Source organism: Syngnathus acus, chromosome 17, assembly GCF_901709675.1.
Source record: "Syngnathus acus chromosome 17, fSynAcu1.2, whole genome shotgun sequence".
In the NCBI taxonomy this organism is placed as follows: Eukaryota; Metazoa; Chordata; class Actinopteri; order Syngnathiformes; family Syngnathidae; genus Syngnathus; species Syngnathus acus.
The window spans coordinates 1,716,951-1,733,670 of NC_051102.1; the positions used below are offsets into that span (position 1 = coordinate 1,716,951).

The following is a 16,720-nucleotide window of genomic DNA, read 5'->3' on the forward strand; positions in this document are numbered from 1 at the left end:
GCACTTTCCACTCCAATGCAAGAAGGTGAGGCTGGAAATAGGTGAGGTCGCGCATGCGCAAAAGCGGCGTCGAGCTGCCAGGAGGACGCCAAGCTGCAATCCCATCATTCGAAGCGAAGAGAGGAACATCATCATCTTCATCATCCTCCTCTTCTTCCTCCTGCCCCCGTTACCAGCCCGCTGCTAGAAGCCAGCCCGCCTCGGGAGAGACGACTGGACCTTTTCTTCCGCTGCAATCATCCGCCCTTGAAGATAATAACAATAAATAAGCGCCATCATGTCAGCCGGAGGAGATTTGGGGAACCCCCTGCGGAAATTTAAACTCGTCTTTTTGGGAGAGCAGAGCGGTGAGTCATAGCATTGCCGAAGCTACCTTGCACCCCCACCCTTCACGACAAACATATTTTTATTATGAGACGAATATCCAAAAAGGTGACTTTCATTGTTTGATTGCGAAAGATGACGTGAGGCCTGTTTTTTTTTTTTTTTTTGCCCTTTTGCGTCCATTTGTGGAGGAAATGTGTTAACCGAGACGAGGTACGACCGAATCCAATCAAAATAGGATCAATAACTGCTCCCCCCCTTTCCTTCATCACAAACTGCTGCTGTTAGTCTCCATTGCGTGGGGCGGTGTTTCGGTGTTTAGACGTGCTGCAGTGGCCCACAAACACAAGCCATCTCTTTGTTTTTTTTCTTTATTAAGAAATAAATCTAGCTCTTCGTAATCATTTCATTTGTTTTATACCCTGTTAAAGGCACGCATAACGTGATGATGTCATAGAATGGCGTTGTTTGTGCACGAGTCCCTTGCAAGTGTCAGTTCGGGACACACCCAAGGCTGCCGATGTCTGCTTCATTCTGCACACTCCGGCTCGTCCCCACTCATAAAACAAGCGCACACCAAAAGACGTCACATTACACAACACTTTTGTGCACAATACCCGTTTTGTACAATGTGTGTGTAATGCAGACAAATGGCAGGACATCGAGAATAGAGTTGGGAAAAAAGAGCACGCCATTAATGTGTGTGTTGTTGCGTTCGTGTGGCCTCGTGCTGCAACATTGCTGTCCGTGGTGCTGAATAGAGGCCCTGCCCAAAGCCCTGCTCGTGTGTGCGTGTGTGTCTGTGTGTGCGTGTGTGCAACCCCCCCCCCCCCCAAAACGAAAGCATTTGGGCTCTCCAGGCCCAGCCAGAAGGCAGCTTCCATCATGAAGAGTAGATGGGAAAAAAAATACATCATACCTTTATGCCAATTATAATTTTAGATATGTGATTATTTCTGACGTTGTGCATCAGCGAGTGCAGATCCAAAGAGTACTGGAGGAAAAATAAGTCAAAGAATTAAATTGTACTGCTCAGAATAGAAGACGAATCGACTTTTGGGTTTATTGGTCGAAAAAAGTTCAAATTCATCTTGTCACGTGTGCTCTTGAATATCCTTCTGCTATCTTTCAGTGGGAAAAACGTCTCTCATCACCAGATTCATGTATGACAGTTTTGACAACACATACCAGGTGAGACAGTCAAAATATGTCAGATCTTTGCTTGTATGTAATAATAGTGCCTTTAATCCCGATTGCAATCTTGTTTTTAACCGATTAAGTTATTAATCTTGGTCTTGTTATCACAAACGGCCAGTGAAGCAATATCATGGTAATAAATGAATATGGACTTATCTCGTCCTTGGCTGCGCGATTGGATCCCAAAGAAGACAATTAAAGTCCATCAGATGAAGTTGGATTTATTGCTCCACCCTCTAGTTCTCTTCGCTCGTTTGGAATGAATGAAGCTGCGAATGAGTCTTTCTCCTTGTGCGCCGCAGGCTACCATTGGGATCGACTTCCTCTCCAAGACCATGTACCTGGAGGACCGAACAGTAAGGAACAACGCTTGTCCTTGTGATCGCAAATGTTGAACCGATTTAACGTTCACTATGGTCGGCATCTGCTCGACAAAGCCTTTGGAAAAAAATTCAAATTTGACCTGATTATTGGTTTGTGCATGCGTCCCTTTACGAGTGTTCCTTGCTGAATAAAGTGTTATTTGAGCTCAGTGGGAAGAAGAAGAAGGAAAAAAAACTCCCGTTTCCCCTCGCTTTGACAAATCCATGATTGGATTTCATTTCTGCCTAACACGATTAGCCAAAGGTTATTTCTGCAGCTAATAGCATCAGTGTGCTTAAACTTCTTGACTGATTTTTTAGTGTGTGTGTATGTGTGTGTGTGTGCGTGCATGCGTGCGTGTGTGTGTGTGTGTGTGTGTGTGTGTGTGTGTGTGTGTGTGTGTGTGTGTGTGTGTGTGTGTGTGTGTGTGTGTGTGAAGGCAGTGCAAAGTGCATAGTTGCCAAGTGGCTCCTAAAGTGAGTCTGCTGTCCACATGTGTAGGTGAGGCTGCAGCTGTGGGACACGGCCGGACAAGAACGCTTCCGGAGCCTCATCCCGAGCTACATACGAGACTCCACGGTGGCCGTGGTGGTCTACGACATCACAAGTGAGCAGCATTGAAAAGAAACCAAATGGAATTAAAAAAAAAGTTTTGTGCAAAAGTGGCGTAAGCCGCTATTGTTCTCGTTGGCTTCATTGAAATCAATTGATGAATTCCTCCCCAGATGTCAACTCGTTTCAGCAGACCTGCAAGTGGATCGACGACGTCAGGACCGAGAGAGGAAGTGATGTCATCATCATGCTGGTGGGCAACAAGACGGACCTGGAGGAGAAGAGGTGAGATGGCGGTGGCATGTTGCTCACCAGGAGGACGGATGCGATGGTAACGGCGCGTTTGACCCCCCACCCCCCCGGTCAGGCAAATCACCATCGAGGAGGGAGAGCAGAGAGCCAAAGAGCTGAACGTCATGTTCATCGAGACCAGCGCCAAGACGGGCTGCAATGTCAAGCAGGTGACGAGCCGCTCGCATCACTACGGGAATGTCTAAAGCCATTTACAACGTGAAGCGTTTTCGACTGTCCTAACAGTCTTTGGATTTTATTCTGCAGTCACGATGATGGTTAAAGGAAATATATCAAAAGAAAAGTCTATGTTTTATTTTGGAAATGTAGTGCAGGAAAAGTGAAAGTGGCCGCGGAACAAAAAAAGTGGACATACGTGTATGTGAACATTCTACTGAAGTATTTGCATTCCAGACAACGCACACATCATGTCCAAAACAATGCCTTGTATATGAGTAGGATTTGTCCTTCTGCCTTCTCCAAGCTGTTTCGTCGCGTCGCAGCAGCTCTTCCCGGGATGGAGAGCCTTGATGATGCCAATCCTGAAGGCAGTATCCTTAACTAAGTCACTGATGAGTGAGCCAACATTATGGCTGCCTTCATTTGGAATATATCCTCATACACTAGCATCTAGCGGAAAGGATTTTACCCTGCATTATGCTATGCAATGCTAGCCCTTAGCCAGCTGCCTATAATGAAAGAAGCGAGATTTAACAACAGCACCAATCAGCATCCTCTTTGCTCAGCCATAACATACAGTTCACCTGACTTTCGCAATGAAAGGAAATGGCATGTTTTCTCAAGATGCAACCCTGGGTTAAACAGCAGAGGCCCCACAATTGAACCCTGGGGAACACCGCCACTGCCACCACCACACTGTACCATACCAAACCATGCATTATACTGCATTGCACTGACCTTTCCATACTAGACTACACCTTATTATCTGTCATATTATAAATTTTTAGTATCTATCGTATCGCTTTGTATTTTTCCTTAAGCGTCACTTTGCCAGTGATCGACATCAAGCTGGACAAACCGGCGGAGCCGAGCGTCCCCGAGGCCGGGTGCTCATGTTAATGCCGAGCTGTGATTGGCCACAGCTCCCTTCACGCCATTGGCTTGTTGTGTTGCTTAAACTACTTCCTGGTTAGCCTACAGTTGACTCTGACTCCAATTGGATGTACTCTAGGATGTATCAGATCGGACACATCAAACGTTCTCTCGCAATCAGTTGTTCAGTTGTAAAATATTGTATACTTTGTCAATATGTAAGTGACCGGAGGACAAACGAGAGAAAATGAAATTGAACACAAAACCCTTTTTTGGTGGTGGGGGGAGTAGAAAATTATTGCAAAGGGAAACCAATTTCTTTTCGCTGTTATGTTTTGTATTTTTTATATATATATAAACAGGGAAAGCGCCAAAAATAAAACCTAAGCATAAAAAGAGAGTTTTAGGCGAGGGGCGAGTCAGTGGAGTGTTGGTCGGCCACCCCCCCCCCCCCCCTCCTAAAATGGCGGAACACGTTTGAATGTCTACGGCACGCATGCACACTGATCCGATTTATTTCTCTCTCTCTCTCTCTCTCTCTCTCTCTCTCTCTCTCTCTCTCTCTCTCTCTCTCTCTCTCTCTCTCTCTCTCTCTCTTTAAACCTGGCCTGACTGCTCTCGGAATGTTGTCTAGCATCTCGCTCTGTCTTTCTCTCGATAGCATTAATATCACATCTCACGCAATTTCCTGTAGGCGCACATAACGGTAGCTGTGAAAGACGTGGCACTCTCTCTCTGTCTCTCTCGCTCTCTCTTTCTGTCTCTCTCGTTGGGTTCAACTTTTATAGAAATTGTACTGTGCTTTAAAAAAGATCAACAACAATAATAATATTCATAATAATGTACAAAAAAGAAAAGCACCTCTGGCACCCAGTCCTTTCCTAATTGTTGCCCGTCCCTCCATCCCGGAAAAAAACAAAACAAAGAAAGCATATAACGATCCACCGTAATGCACTGCACTGTATATAATAATGTAAGATGTATGTCGTGAACGTCCTCTCTGTACAAGTGGTCCTTGTTCACCAGTATGAATAATGTAATAATGTTTCATGATTAATAAATGACACATTAAAGGGCTTCACTCTCCTAACTCGCAACACTTGCGTGGCGGCGCCAAGCGGGATGAAAGTGCATCGAATGCGTGAGCTAGCTTGGAGCCTCTTTTCTTGAATTTTAATTTATTCGATTTCATTTTTCATTTTAGCTTCAATGTCATTTCATTACAATCTGCTTTTGCGACGCCTTACTCAATTCAGAGCCTTATTTGAATTGAGTCCATTTCATATTTAGTCAAGTAAAAATTGCTTTAATTTCAAAACTTTTATTTTGACTGCTGCTTTGGGGATGGGATTGTTTCATTTGACGTTTGTTTTATTATTAATGCATTTAATGGTTGATTTGATCTTGTCTGCAATGTGTATTTTGATTTATTTTCTTTCATTTAATGTTTTATTTTGTTTGAAGGCACCTTATCCACAAAGCTTGTCCTACTTTATTTTTATTTATTCCATAGTTTTGCTTTTATTTTATTCTATTCCATTCCTTGTCTATTAACTGTATTATCTGAATTTATTTTTTATATCTTATTTTATAGCACATTGTACGCAAGGCGTATTTTATTTTCCTGACGTTTACTTGATATGATGTTTAATTTTAGGCAGCCTTTTCCACAAGGCTGATTTCATTTTATTTTATTTCAAACAATAAAACATTCATACAAAATTATTTTGCAGAGGAGTTCTTTCTGGTTTGGTGCTGATGTCAAGCTGAGCTGGAAAGAACCTATTTGGACGACTTAACTGACACCACCTTCTCTGAGGTATTCCCCTGGATGTTACTCAACCCCCCCCCCCCCCTCTCTCTTGGGTCTGGATGTGGCAGACAGTTACATTAGTGGTGGATTCAGTTGAAGGAATTTGGGCGTCCCTCAGGGTACACTACTGCACCCCATGTCATTGGATTCCAAGGTGAGTATTTGTACCTTTTGCAAGTTTGAAAAATATTTACTTTCAAACAATAATTGCAAGCAGTATGTTTTCAAGTACAAACATGATCTTTGACCTCTCAAGATGCAAATGATGATTTTTTTTTACTCAGTAGGCCACACCCCGTCCATGAAAAAGGGCACTCCGGCGAGTCGGCGGTCTCACTCAAGTGCATCATGTCCCTCGCCGAGGCCAACCTGGGCTCGCTCTTGAGAGGTCTTCGCACGGACATCGCCATGGCCGTGCACGACGCCTTCCCTCTGGTTCACGGCTTGGCTGACAAGAACATCATCAGTGAGCAGATGCTGAAGGTGAGGCCAATTTTGAAGTTCAGATGAGGAATTTCTGGAAATGTTCATAGTTGGAATGAACAAACTCAAGTTGAGGTCTTTGTTTTTTCTGTTAGGACATGGAGGCGGAGGCACGGCGAGACGGGATCCACAAGGCCGTGTACTCTCTGCTCTCTTGGGTATTGGAGCAGAGCGCCTCCACCATCAAGGCCTTCTGGAGGAACCTGAACAAGGCCTATAACCTGGACAGCTACCCCAAACTGCAAGCATTGCTCCACAAAGCCAGTACGTGACGTTCACCGACGTTGAGCTCTTAGCCGCCCCGTCGCCGTTCGTTTCAATGATTCTCGTGTCAGTTTTTGCATGATGAATTGCCGCTTTATTACAATGCAGCAGGTGATGGCAAGAGAAAAAAGAGGCGCCGCGAGGACAGAGAAGATCAATATCGCGCCAAGACGAGCACTGGAACTGCAGGTAGAACAACGTGCTTACTGTCTCCCTCCATGGAAGCTTTTGTTGCACTTGTGCAAAAGTCTTTTTTTTATAAATGGCACTATTGAAGATCCTGATACCTGATGTTTTCTCCTCAGGTTCCTCCAAAAAGTGCATCAAGCCGCCAGGAGACTTTTACAAATCCAAAGCTGTCATGGCAACCTTTCAACACCAGAGGGAGACAATAGCAGCCTCTGGACAGGTACCACGGGAATGTAACATCATTCATCACATGTATGGTATTTGCATGAGTGTGTGCGTGTGTGCATGCAGAACCATCACAACGACGACGATTGCGCCGTGTGCAAAGATGGAGGCGAGTTGATCTGTTGTGACGGATGTCCTCGAGCGTTCCACTTAACCTGCCTGGACCCTCCGCTGGCATCTGTCCCGAGGTTCGAGCTTCAACGAAGGAGACCAGACATGTGTGCATGATGGCGTGTCGGCAAAAGTTGCTAATTGTGCACTTTTGCTTGTGCAGTGGTTCTTGGTGTTGTAAAGACTGCAGCGGCACAGGGCACCAAGTACAGAAAAGCCAACATGCTTTGCAAGTAAGTCAGTGATATTGACACATTTACCGCTCACACACGACACACTTTTTTTGCTGGCTGAAACGTTTGACTTGTTTCAAAAACGTAGTGGGCAGACTCGTGTGGTTTTTGTCACCTGGGAGGAGAGGACCTCAGTCGCTGCCTCCAGTGTTCCCAGCCTTACCACCACCACTGCCACTTCCCGCTGTAAGTCCCAACCCATGAGATGAGAGGAGAAAAGAAAACAAAAGCACAAATGTGACGTGAATGTGACATGCCGCCTTGTGTGTTTGCTAGCGGGCCATCCATCTGTCTGTCATGCTCCATCGCAAAGGAAGCCGACACCAAATCTTTACCACAGGTGGGTTGCTACTTCCACTTGCTCAATGGCGCCCCCTGGAAAGTGGGAACAAATCCACCCCACTGGCAGAGCTAGCTAGAAGTGGTGCCGCAGGGTCACAGCCCCCCCCCAACAAATATGCTATGACCCCGCCCCCAGGTGCCATAATTGACTTTTGGGTATTTTCAGATTTTTCTGTGAATTTGATCCTACATTGTCACCTGTTCCCAAAAGAGACCAAATAATGAATCCCTATCAATATTTTATTGAGAATGTTTTGCTTTGTAAGACATTTAATGGTGTTGTTTTAGCTCTGCCACTTCATTTTGGACTGCACCATTAATTCTAAGCATGGAATTTTAGGATCATTCCAAGTACAGTCAAACCTCGGTTTTCGACCACAATCCGTTCCAGAAGGCGGTTCGAGAAGCGAATCGGTCGAATTCCAAATCTACTTTCCCCATTACAAATAATGGAAAAAAATGTAATCCGTTCCAAGACAAAGAAAAACCCCGCCTTTTTTAAGCATTTTTTCATTTGCGCATTTTTGTCCGATCGCGCAACTGCAGTGCACCGCCGAACGCGCAACCGTAGCGCGTCGCCGACCGCGCAACTGCAGCGGGCTGGTCGCATTATTGTGACAGAGCCGTCGCTAAAATTTAGAAAATAATTATAAAGTCCTGATGTACTTTCCAAAATTTTTGTGGACCTAAGTGCGCAGGCAGCTTAATTTTGTCCGATCGCGCAACTGCAGCGCACCGCCGAACGCGCAACCGTAGCGCGTCGCCGAACGCGCAACTGCACCGCGCTGGTCGCATTATTGTGACAGAGCCGTCGCTAAAATGTAGAAAATATTTCTAAAGTCCTGATGTACTTTCCAAAATTTAAGTGGACCTAAGTGCGCAGTGAGCTTAATTTTGTCCAATCGCGCAACCGGAGCGCACCGCCGAACGCGCACCGCCGAACGCGCAACGCCGAACGCGCAACCGTAGCGCGTCGCCGACCGCGCAACTGCACCGCGCTGGTCGCATTATTGTGACAGAGCCGTCGTTGAAATCTAGAAAATATTTTTATAGTCCTGATGTACTTTCCAAAATTTAAGTGGACCTCAGTGCGCAGGGAGCTTAATTTGGTCCGATCGCGCAACTGCAGCGCGCCGGGAGTTCACTGTCGCATTCTTTTAAGAGCGTCTTTGTTTTTTAGGATGGCTTTACTGCTCCCACTTGCTTTCTTTGGAGGCATGATTAGGGATTAATACAATAACAACGGAGTCAGTCGGCATCCGGGCCGCGCGGTCAGGTTTTCTCGGGTCCTCCCGGCTCATCTCGCGAGGTTCGACCTCCGAATTTTGTTCGACAACTGAAGCAAAAAAATCTGGAATTTTTTGCTTGAATTCCGATTTGTTCGAGAACCGAGACGTTCGAAAACCGAGGTTTGACTGTATTGTCCTTGGAAAAGGGGGCACAATGACCTGCCTGCTTTTTACTGTTTTTCAGCTTCCTGCATCGGTCCATAATCCATGTGACCACGAACAGAACTCATCTGTACACAAAGACCAATTGGATGAATTGGACTCCATCCTTGGAGACGTGAGTGGTGTTCAGTTGCATACGTGATGTAGTATGTGAAGTATGTATTAGGGAGAGGTGGGGGGGCTGCATAAATTAGAGTCAGATGTGCTGAGGAGCATTGCGTTATTGCATCGCATTGCGTGGCGCACTTTTTGGAATGCAACTGTGTGTGTGTGTGTGTGTTTGCGTGTGTGTGTGCATGTGTGTGTGTGTGTGTGTGTGTGTGTGTGCGTGTGTGTGTGTGTCAGCAGGCGTCCCTGGATGGCCTCCTGCAATGGGCTTTTCACAACATCCCTCAACCTCTTCACGGAGGCTATCAGTGACTTGGAATCAATTTTGACAATGACTGCTGACAACAATTTAGTCATTGTGCAAAATAACGACAAATGTCTGTTTTAGATTTTGGATGAGAAATTCTGCAATAGAAGAAATTGAAGTCTCGAAGCATGTTTTTAGCAATTTATTTTTGCAGCGTGGTATGTTTGATTCGAGTCTCAATTGGGTTGGGGTCAGGGGGTGCCGCCGGCCGTATCTGCTTAAAGAATTGCTTCCCTGCCAGGAGTTGCCATTGGAAGTTGTCCTGGCGCCCGGATGGCAGTTGCACAATCTAGCGTTCAGCAAATTGCCACTCACATGGCAGGCAACAGATGGTTTTAATACGGTGAGGTATGAACGTACTGGATGCCTCCATCACGCGGGAATTCCTCCAAGACTCCGATGTGGGATTTTGTTTTTGTCATGCGATTTCCAGAGCTTTAGCCTGACATTTTTACACCACTCGGTATATGCGAAACATGCGAGGCCAGAAAGGAGAGATCATCGGATGGCGTCAGAATATGGAGCAAGTATGCACTCGATCCCTCAGTTCAGGCCAAAGAGCCGCCATTGCAGCTGCGTACCAAACATCTGCTAACATACTTCTTGGCTGCCAAACTGCTGCTGCTGCTGCTGCTGGAATGCAACAACATTTTGCAATGACTTTTACTTTGTGAGAACTTAATAGCATCCATTTTTATTTGCATGTATACCTTTAAGTAGAAGTAAAGAATGAAAACAGTTAGTGCACCAAAGGTCATTTCTTTACTCTGCTCTTTCTGCTGTGTACAACCTGGCCTCCGGGGGCAGTCCAACACAACCGTGCTGTCATGATATTTTGGCTTTGAATTAGTTTTTGTAGTTGTGCCGCTGTTTCTTTTTTCCACGTCTGTCTCGTGAGGTCATTGTTTCATGGTTTCCACCTGGCCTCTTAGGCCCTTGTGTTTTCCTATCAGCTCCCTCAGCCACTTGTGCCTTGTCCAGGTGTTTCTCAATGTTTTTAGTTCCCTGCCTTCTTTTCAGCTTTCAGTCACACACTTAATCTGTTTTGAGCTCAGTTTTACAGAGATAAAAATATGTCTTAGTGACATGACAAAGTAAGTCCCGATGACTTGTGTTTTTGACAAGATTTGACAAATTCGGTTTCTTTTTTTTAATGACTTTTTTTCTCTGCTGCAAAAGCAGTGTCGCTGAACGGTTTTCGAGGCTCTCACACATTTATTCACAAACTCTCACTCTAGTTCATATTTGTAAACAACCATGTTGTGTCCAAAACATAATTTGTGATTAAAAATGAAATGGAGCACTGTCTTCTACAAAGCGAGCAGATGGACTCGGAACCAAAGCTGTCTACAATTGATGAGGAGGAATTTGCTTCGAAAGCAGGTAAAGACAAGTTTGTAAAGTTTCAGCTTTTCGTTCAACTACCGTTGTTTAATGTGATTTCAAAAAGCACATTTGTGCAAGTAAAGGTCTCCAGCCTACTTGACGCCTTGTAGCCATTTACAGTGATGTTGTCAATAGAAGTGCCTGGCCACGGCTTTTAAATCAGTGGTTCTTAACCAGGGGTGCGAGAATACTTCCTAGGGGGTGTGAGGATACCCTGGGGGAAATTTACAATTTTTCGGGGATAATGGTCAGGTAACCGAAAAAAGTGAAATATTCTGGAAATCAAGAAGTCGTTGTGTTAATTGGCATTAGGGATAATGCTAATTAAGCCTTATAGCTGTAAAGTAAACCAATTATTATTATTATAATAATTTAGGGTTAGGGGTGCGAGAACTGGTTGGGTGGTTGGTTGGGTGCGAACAAGGAAAAAGGTTAAGAACCACTGTTTTAAATATTAGCAATAGCTACAATATAAGCATCAAATGGTTAAAAACAAAAACAAACATTTTGAAGGCAGAACTTCATTGGTGTTCCTGTGCAACCTTGATCCTTTCTGACTCCACCCCCAGCTGCAGTTGAGTAAACAAACGCCGCCGGTCAGCGTTTGTGTCAAAGCCTTGCTTACAGACATTTTCAAAGCAACTTTGCCTTCCACTTGCGTGCTTGGCTGTTTTTTTTTTTTCCGGTTTCTTGGTGACCTGCCTGGTCAGGAATGTCCTGATTTAATTGTACAATCTGTTGATTTAGTACAACGGTCCACTTCCAACATTCCACAGTTACGTAAGAGCGCTGGTGAAGTCAATAAACTCACCAGCAACACTTTTTTTATCTGAAGGAGACCAGAACATAGTGTGAGCTGAGGGAGAACACACTGTCAACATGCTCATGTTGTTAAAACATATATCAAAAGTTTTCAATCTATTCAGATGAAGACAAAGATTCCAGTGTCAGGGTCTGTCCGTTACTAAGTTTGATTGCAAATTGTGTCTATACTTCCTAATTGAAAGTGGCTTGCTTGTTTATTTGAAAACACCATCCTCGCTTTCGTCTCTGCATCCAAATGTTTGCTTCACAAGACGGAGGAGAAGGAATGCGTTTGTCCACGTCCACCAAAGAGCGAGGATAATGACACGCCAGTGGGGGCAGATTGCAGGTTTGCCATGGGCCCGGAAGCGTAAACACGCCAGCGCGGCCTCGTTAGGACATTCCAGAAAGGTCCTCAACTGTGGATTCTTGGAAGAGTTTCCCGCTTGTTTGCATTCCTCATGTGGGACAGCAGCGCTAGCGGAGTGGACTGAGCCTGCAGCCCGCTCGCAATTAGACCAGAGAGAAAAGCCGGGCTGGCAGATGTCGAGCATTCCTGCAAAACTTGGGAAATGACTGAGCCTTTTACAGATAAGATGCTCACTGCGCACCATGAAACCAAAATGTCAACAAGTAAAACGACCTCTTGGAAGTGGACTTGTTTGTACTTGAGTTCTCTAGCTAGGATGCTAAATTTGCAGTCAAGTTAAGCAGTGACAGCTACTGCTAACTTTTTGGAGACCAACATTGGGCAATTTTGATTGATTTTTGCCAGCAGGCTTCCACGCTTCTGACATCGTGTCCGTTTGAAAAAAATGTCACACTGTCCAAATTTGGCAGATAACTAGATTGTGGTCAAGCGCTATCTTGTTACAGATTCTAAGTGAAGTGTATATCAGCGTGATGAATTTAGTCAACAAAAATTTATTTTTATTTAATTTACAAGAGCATTCTTGTATAATTCTACGGAATTTCCCCCCCGGGATTAATAAAGTATCTATCTATCAACATTAAGTTCTTAAATGTCCACTAAGCTAATTGCGCCAAGCTAGCAGCACAGCACTTGGAATGTTAAGATAAGATAAGATAAGAGGAAATTTATTAATCTCACGTGTGAGAAACTGCATGTAACAACAGCTCGATTTACAGGAAGGTACAAGTTGGGGGATAAAGGTGCAAAAAGAACCTTTGTCCGTTATCTCAAAGCGCTGCTTTCTATTTTCATTGCTGAGATTGTTGACAACTCTGATTGCATTCCACAGTATGCTAACGTTTGGCTTATCACCAAATCCGATTCCAGAGGGGAAAAATGTGTCTGTAATCAGTTTTTTTTTTTTTTCTAGAGCATCAGCTGTTAAGTCATGCTCTTGGAAGGAGTTGATCAGCATTTATTTTGCACGGTCATGAAGATTGGAACTCTCGGTGAAGCAGAATGACAAGAAAATCCTTCAGGTCATCTAAGTTGTCTCGTTCTTGAGAAGGTCGGAAGGTCTCTCGCATCTTGACCGACTTGCGTCATTGAAAAGAGATCAAATGTATGCGGGGCCTTGCACAACGCCTCTTTTCTCCTCCTCCGTGATGTATTTTGGGTATTTGGATACTTGTCATCAAATTCTTTCTCTCTTTCTTTGCCCGTTCATCTTTTAAAAATAGAACGAGACAATACGCTCCTTGTCGTCCACACAAGGGCCGCTTTGTGTGGTTGTGTGCTGGGCCCAACATATCTTCCAGCTGAATCATCAGCACTTCCAGACAGCAATGCTGGGGGTCGTCTGAAAGATAAGAAAGCCACTTGACATTTTTGGCAACCTGACCAGAACGTTAATGCAAAACGCACTGGATGCTGACACACCACTTTTGTTAGTTATCTGTTCATATTTTTAGTGAGCGATGCAGTGTGGCTAATGCGGGCATAGAGGCTCTCTTTGCATGAAAAGGGCTTAAAAATCTGGATTAGATTTTTTTTGGGTGGCAAAAGAAAAGCCATGTTTGATCCATTTTGCTGCCAAAACAAAATTGCATCACAGTTCCTTACAAAAGGTACCAGAATAAACATTTGAAGCCAATTTTGGATTCCTCCATATTGCCACTGAGGATGTTTTTCTGGACCTTGTGGCAAATATGAGTATGTGAGCATGAAAATCAGCATTTTAGGGTATTATTTTTAGCGTGGAACATTTTCCGGTCCTGCTGGCCTAAATAGAGGCCAGCGCAGGACCCTGAAAATGGAACAAATGAAAGCATGAATGTGTCACATTTTAGGCCACTTGGTGGTCCGTCCACCTTTGGAACAATTTGGGGTTTTGGGACAATTTTGGAATGCCCTCCTGACCCAAAAGAAAGGTTTAAAATAAACAAATGATCTAACATAATCTTATGTCTTTGTATTAGACAATTTGACCTAATTCCTTCACATTTCTCAACAGTCAGTTGATTGCACAATTCATATTTGACATTGAATGCCTCACCAGTGTTACTCAATCTGACGTTTTTAGTTTTACAGCAACGAAATGGCCTCAGTCCACAGACAAGCCTCGGATACATTTTCAGAACTGCTTGGCAAAGTACGAACACACTGGCTTTCTCTCTCTGACATCACACGGCGTGTCAACGACCATCACATGCTCTGTGCAAGCTCAGCAGCAGAGGAGCACAGATAGCTATTTGCCAGGGGTGGGTGGGGCGGGGTCCACATGCAAGCCTGAGGGGGGCCCCCCGAATGAGAGGCTGGCATTCTGGTGACCTCCTGGACAGCCCAGTGAGGGGCGGGTAGGGAGGCCATTTTTTTGGACACGGCTGTCATGTCTTGTTGCTGTGTCATTGGACTGCGGTATGCGTGTTGTCTCCGGGGCAAAAGATAGCACAAGCCTTAATACAGCTGATACATTTCTTAAGTATTCTTTGGCAACATGTGTGCCCTCCAGCTTGGAACCACTTGAGCCTTTGAATGGATCGCTTTCATATAAAAATTGTTGTTCTATTCTAGGAGGCTGTAAAAAAATGGCAAATTTGAGCTTTTTTGTTTTTTTTATTTACACATGAGCTGCTTGAATGTAACATGGATAGATTGTATTCAGATAACTTTGGCAATGGAGAACAGGACAATTCAGGTCCAGACATTGAAGAACATGGCAGGATTGAACAGGAAAGAACACGATAGGACAGGACAGGACAGAAGAGGAATGGACAGGACAGGGGAGGAATGGACAAGGCAGAATACAGTAGGACAAAAGTGTGCCATGGAACAGGTTAGGACGGGATGAAACAGGGCAAGACAGGATGGATAAAACTGCGTACAGCAATAGAAGAATGACTGTCATTTAACTAACTGCAATCCTGGTAGTAATATTAATTTGCACAACTCCCTGTTCCGTCTTCCAACGTTCAAACGCCAGGAATGCAGTAAGAAATGATCTTGAGTTTGGTAGGAAAAAAGGTCAAAGACAACAGCAGAGATCATGACAGTGACGCTCAACTATTCAACTGATGACTAAGATGTCTGCGAACGGAGGCTGCATATTGCTTGTTTGGATGGGGGGGTAAAAACAATAGAGTTGCTATGACACTCGCTAAATATGTTGGCTCGGAGGGGAAATTTACATCAGACGTACATGCTCGGGGAGTCGAGCCGATGAACGTACGTGCTAACGGAGTCCATATGTGTCTGAGCGCTGACGTTAGCGCTGGTGCTGGTGCTAACACACAACCTTAGAGGAGAGATAGTAATTTAGTCTTCAATAAACAAAAGCCATCTCAGGTATCATGGCCAGAGAGGGGAAAAATGTGGAAATTCCAGTTGAGTGGACAGTGCTGGCTGCTGTGTGTTCAAGACAACCAGTGCGGGATGTAGCAAAGCAGCCCCGCAAGCTAACCAAGAGCAAGCTTTCAGATACAGGACATTTCTCTCCTGAATGCCTTGGTCGTCTTGAGATGTTGTGGACATTCACCTCCTGTGCCATGCTAAGAAGCAAATGTGCTAACTGGCTGCGTGACTCACGAAGGTGAGCGAGGAATGATGGGCCTATTCGTCAAGACCCGACCTCGTTACGGCCGCACATCTGTTTTATTTTCACGCACACACTCAACACTTGAGTCACAATTTGAAGTCTGCGAATGTCTGGAAATTCCCTGGGAATACATGGAAGTTGACTTGCTGCGACACGCATACGTTCCTCAACTACTCAACAGAACTTCAAGTCCCCTCCCCCCCCCCCCCCCCCACCCCCACACACACACATTTCCAATTCCCAAAAGCACTCAAACGTACACACACTAGGACGAGAATCGGAGCTGTTGTGAAATATGAACGCATGGGAAGCTGGCTGGGCTGCCGTTTCCTGAGAACAGGATATGGGCCTGGCTTTAGAACACCTTGCCCCCCCCGCCCACCCACCGTCCCACCCTTCATTGTGTATTGTGTGAATGACTAAGTCAGACATAGATGTGAGAGCCGGAGAGAGGAATCCATCCCAGTCCTTCCAACACTATCAGTTACATTCCTCACCAATCGGGTCGTATCAAGTCGCCTCGCTGTCTATTTTGCCCCGGATCTTTCCCACACAAGCCCACCGCTCCGGTATCTCTGCAACGCTCCCTTCCTCAAAGACGAGAGATAAAGCAATGGAAGTAAAACTATTTGGCAGACAAAAGGAACAAAAACAAATGTGAGCGAGCTTAGGCGGGCGTCTTGTGGTTTCAGCTCATTTTCCACTTCATGTGGCTTATCTCAAAGCAGCAAAGATGATTTGAGGAGTATGTCAACAACATGAGCCCAAAGTGACACACATGGCTGTGTGTTTTAAAAAAAAAAAAAAGAATAAGAAATGAACACACTTAATTTTCTTGTTAACAATAAATGTCTTGGCCAATAAATCTTGACAATGGAGCACGTCGCTTCTGCTTCTGATTTGGCCAGATTCCTTAGTAGGCGTTAAATGAAGCCTACCCAAACTTGCTGCATCAACCCAAAATGGCCGACTTCCTGTTTGACTGACTTCCATGCATGGATTCGCGAGTGTTTGAAGTCTCCTGGAATGACAAACATGTCCACCAAATTTCAGATTCTTTAGTGAAAGTGTCATCGGGCATTTTGTTTGATGTTTCAAGGAGATGCGATCGACTGAGTGCAAAATTGCCGCTTCCAACCAAAATGGCTGACTTCCTGTTCAATTTCAGCCATGGCTCCACAAATCTGTGAATTTTGTGTCAAGTGGAAGCTCCCCCA

At 44.8% G+C, this 16,720-nt stretch overlaps 2 protein-coding genes across 2 annotated transcripts; both read left to right on the top strand.

Moving 5' to 3' along the window:
• Positions 1-62: 62 nt before the first annotated feature.
• On the top strand, positions 63-4,696 carry rab6bb (RAB6B, member RAS oncogene family b). Its single transcript, XM_037276601.1, has 8 exons — positions 63-347; positions 1,457-1,515; positions 1,824-1,877; positions 2,386-2,491; positions 2,610-2,721; positions 2,804-2,897; positions 3,212-3,278; positions 3,743-4,696. The coding sequence occupies exons 1-8, from the start codon at positions 278-280 to the stop codon at positions 3,805-3,807; spliced, it is 627 nt and encodes a 208-aa protein (XP_037132496.1). The 5' UTR covers positions 63-277; the 3' UTR covers positions 3,808-4,696.
• A 314-nt stretch (positions 4,697-5,010) lies between these two features.
• aire (autoimmune regulator) lies at positions 5,011-10,841 on the top strand. The gene is made up of 10 exons (XM_037276602.1): positions 5,011-6,076; positions 6,172-6,340; positions 6,449-6,529; positions 6,646-6,749; positions 6,821-6,942; positions 7,029-7,098; positions 7,187-7,284; positions 7,375-7,438; positions 8,914-9,006; positions 9,240-10,841. The coding sequence occupies exons 1-10, from the start codon at positions 5,942-5,944 to the stop codon at positions 9,309-9,311; spliced, it is 1,008 nt and encodes a 335-aa protein (XP_037132497.1). The 5' UTR covers positions 5,011-5,941; the 3' UTR covers positions 9,312-10,841.
• Positions 10,842-16,720: the final 5,879 nt, after the last annotated feature.

Coding starts and splice junctions, on each gene's coding strand:
- rab6bb (XM_037276601.1), top strand. CDS start 278: ATGTCAGCCGGAGGAGATTTGGGGAACCCCCTGCGGAAATTTAAACTC. Junction 1,516..1,823: donor GTTTTGACAACACATACCAG/GTGAGACAGTCA, acceptor TGTGCGCCGCAG/GCTACCATTGGGATCGACTT. Junction 2,722..2,803: donor ACGGACCTGGAGGAGAAGAG/GTGAGATGGCGG, acceptor CCCCCCGGTCAG/GCAAATCACCATCGAGGAGG.
- aire (XM_037276602.1), top strand. CDS start 5,942: ATGTCCCTCGCCGAGGCCAACCTGGGCTCGCTCTTGAGAGGTCTTCGC. Junction 6,943..7,028: donor CCGCTGGCATCTGTCCCGAG/GTTCGAGCTTCA, acceptor TTGCTTGTGCAG/TGGTTCTTGGTGTTGTAAAG. Junction 9,007..9,239: donor TGGACTCCATCCTTGGAGAC/GTGAGTGGTGTT, acceptor GTGTGTCAGCAG/GCGTCCCTGGATGGCCTCCT.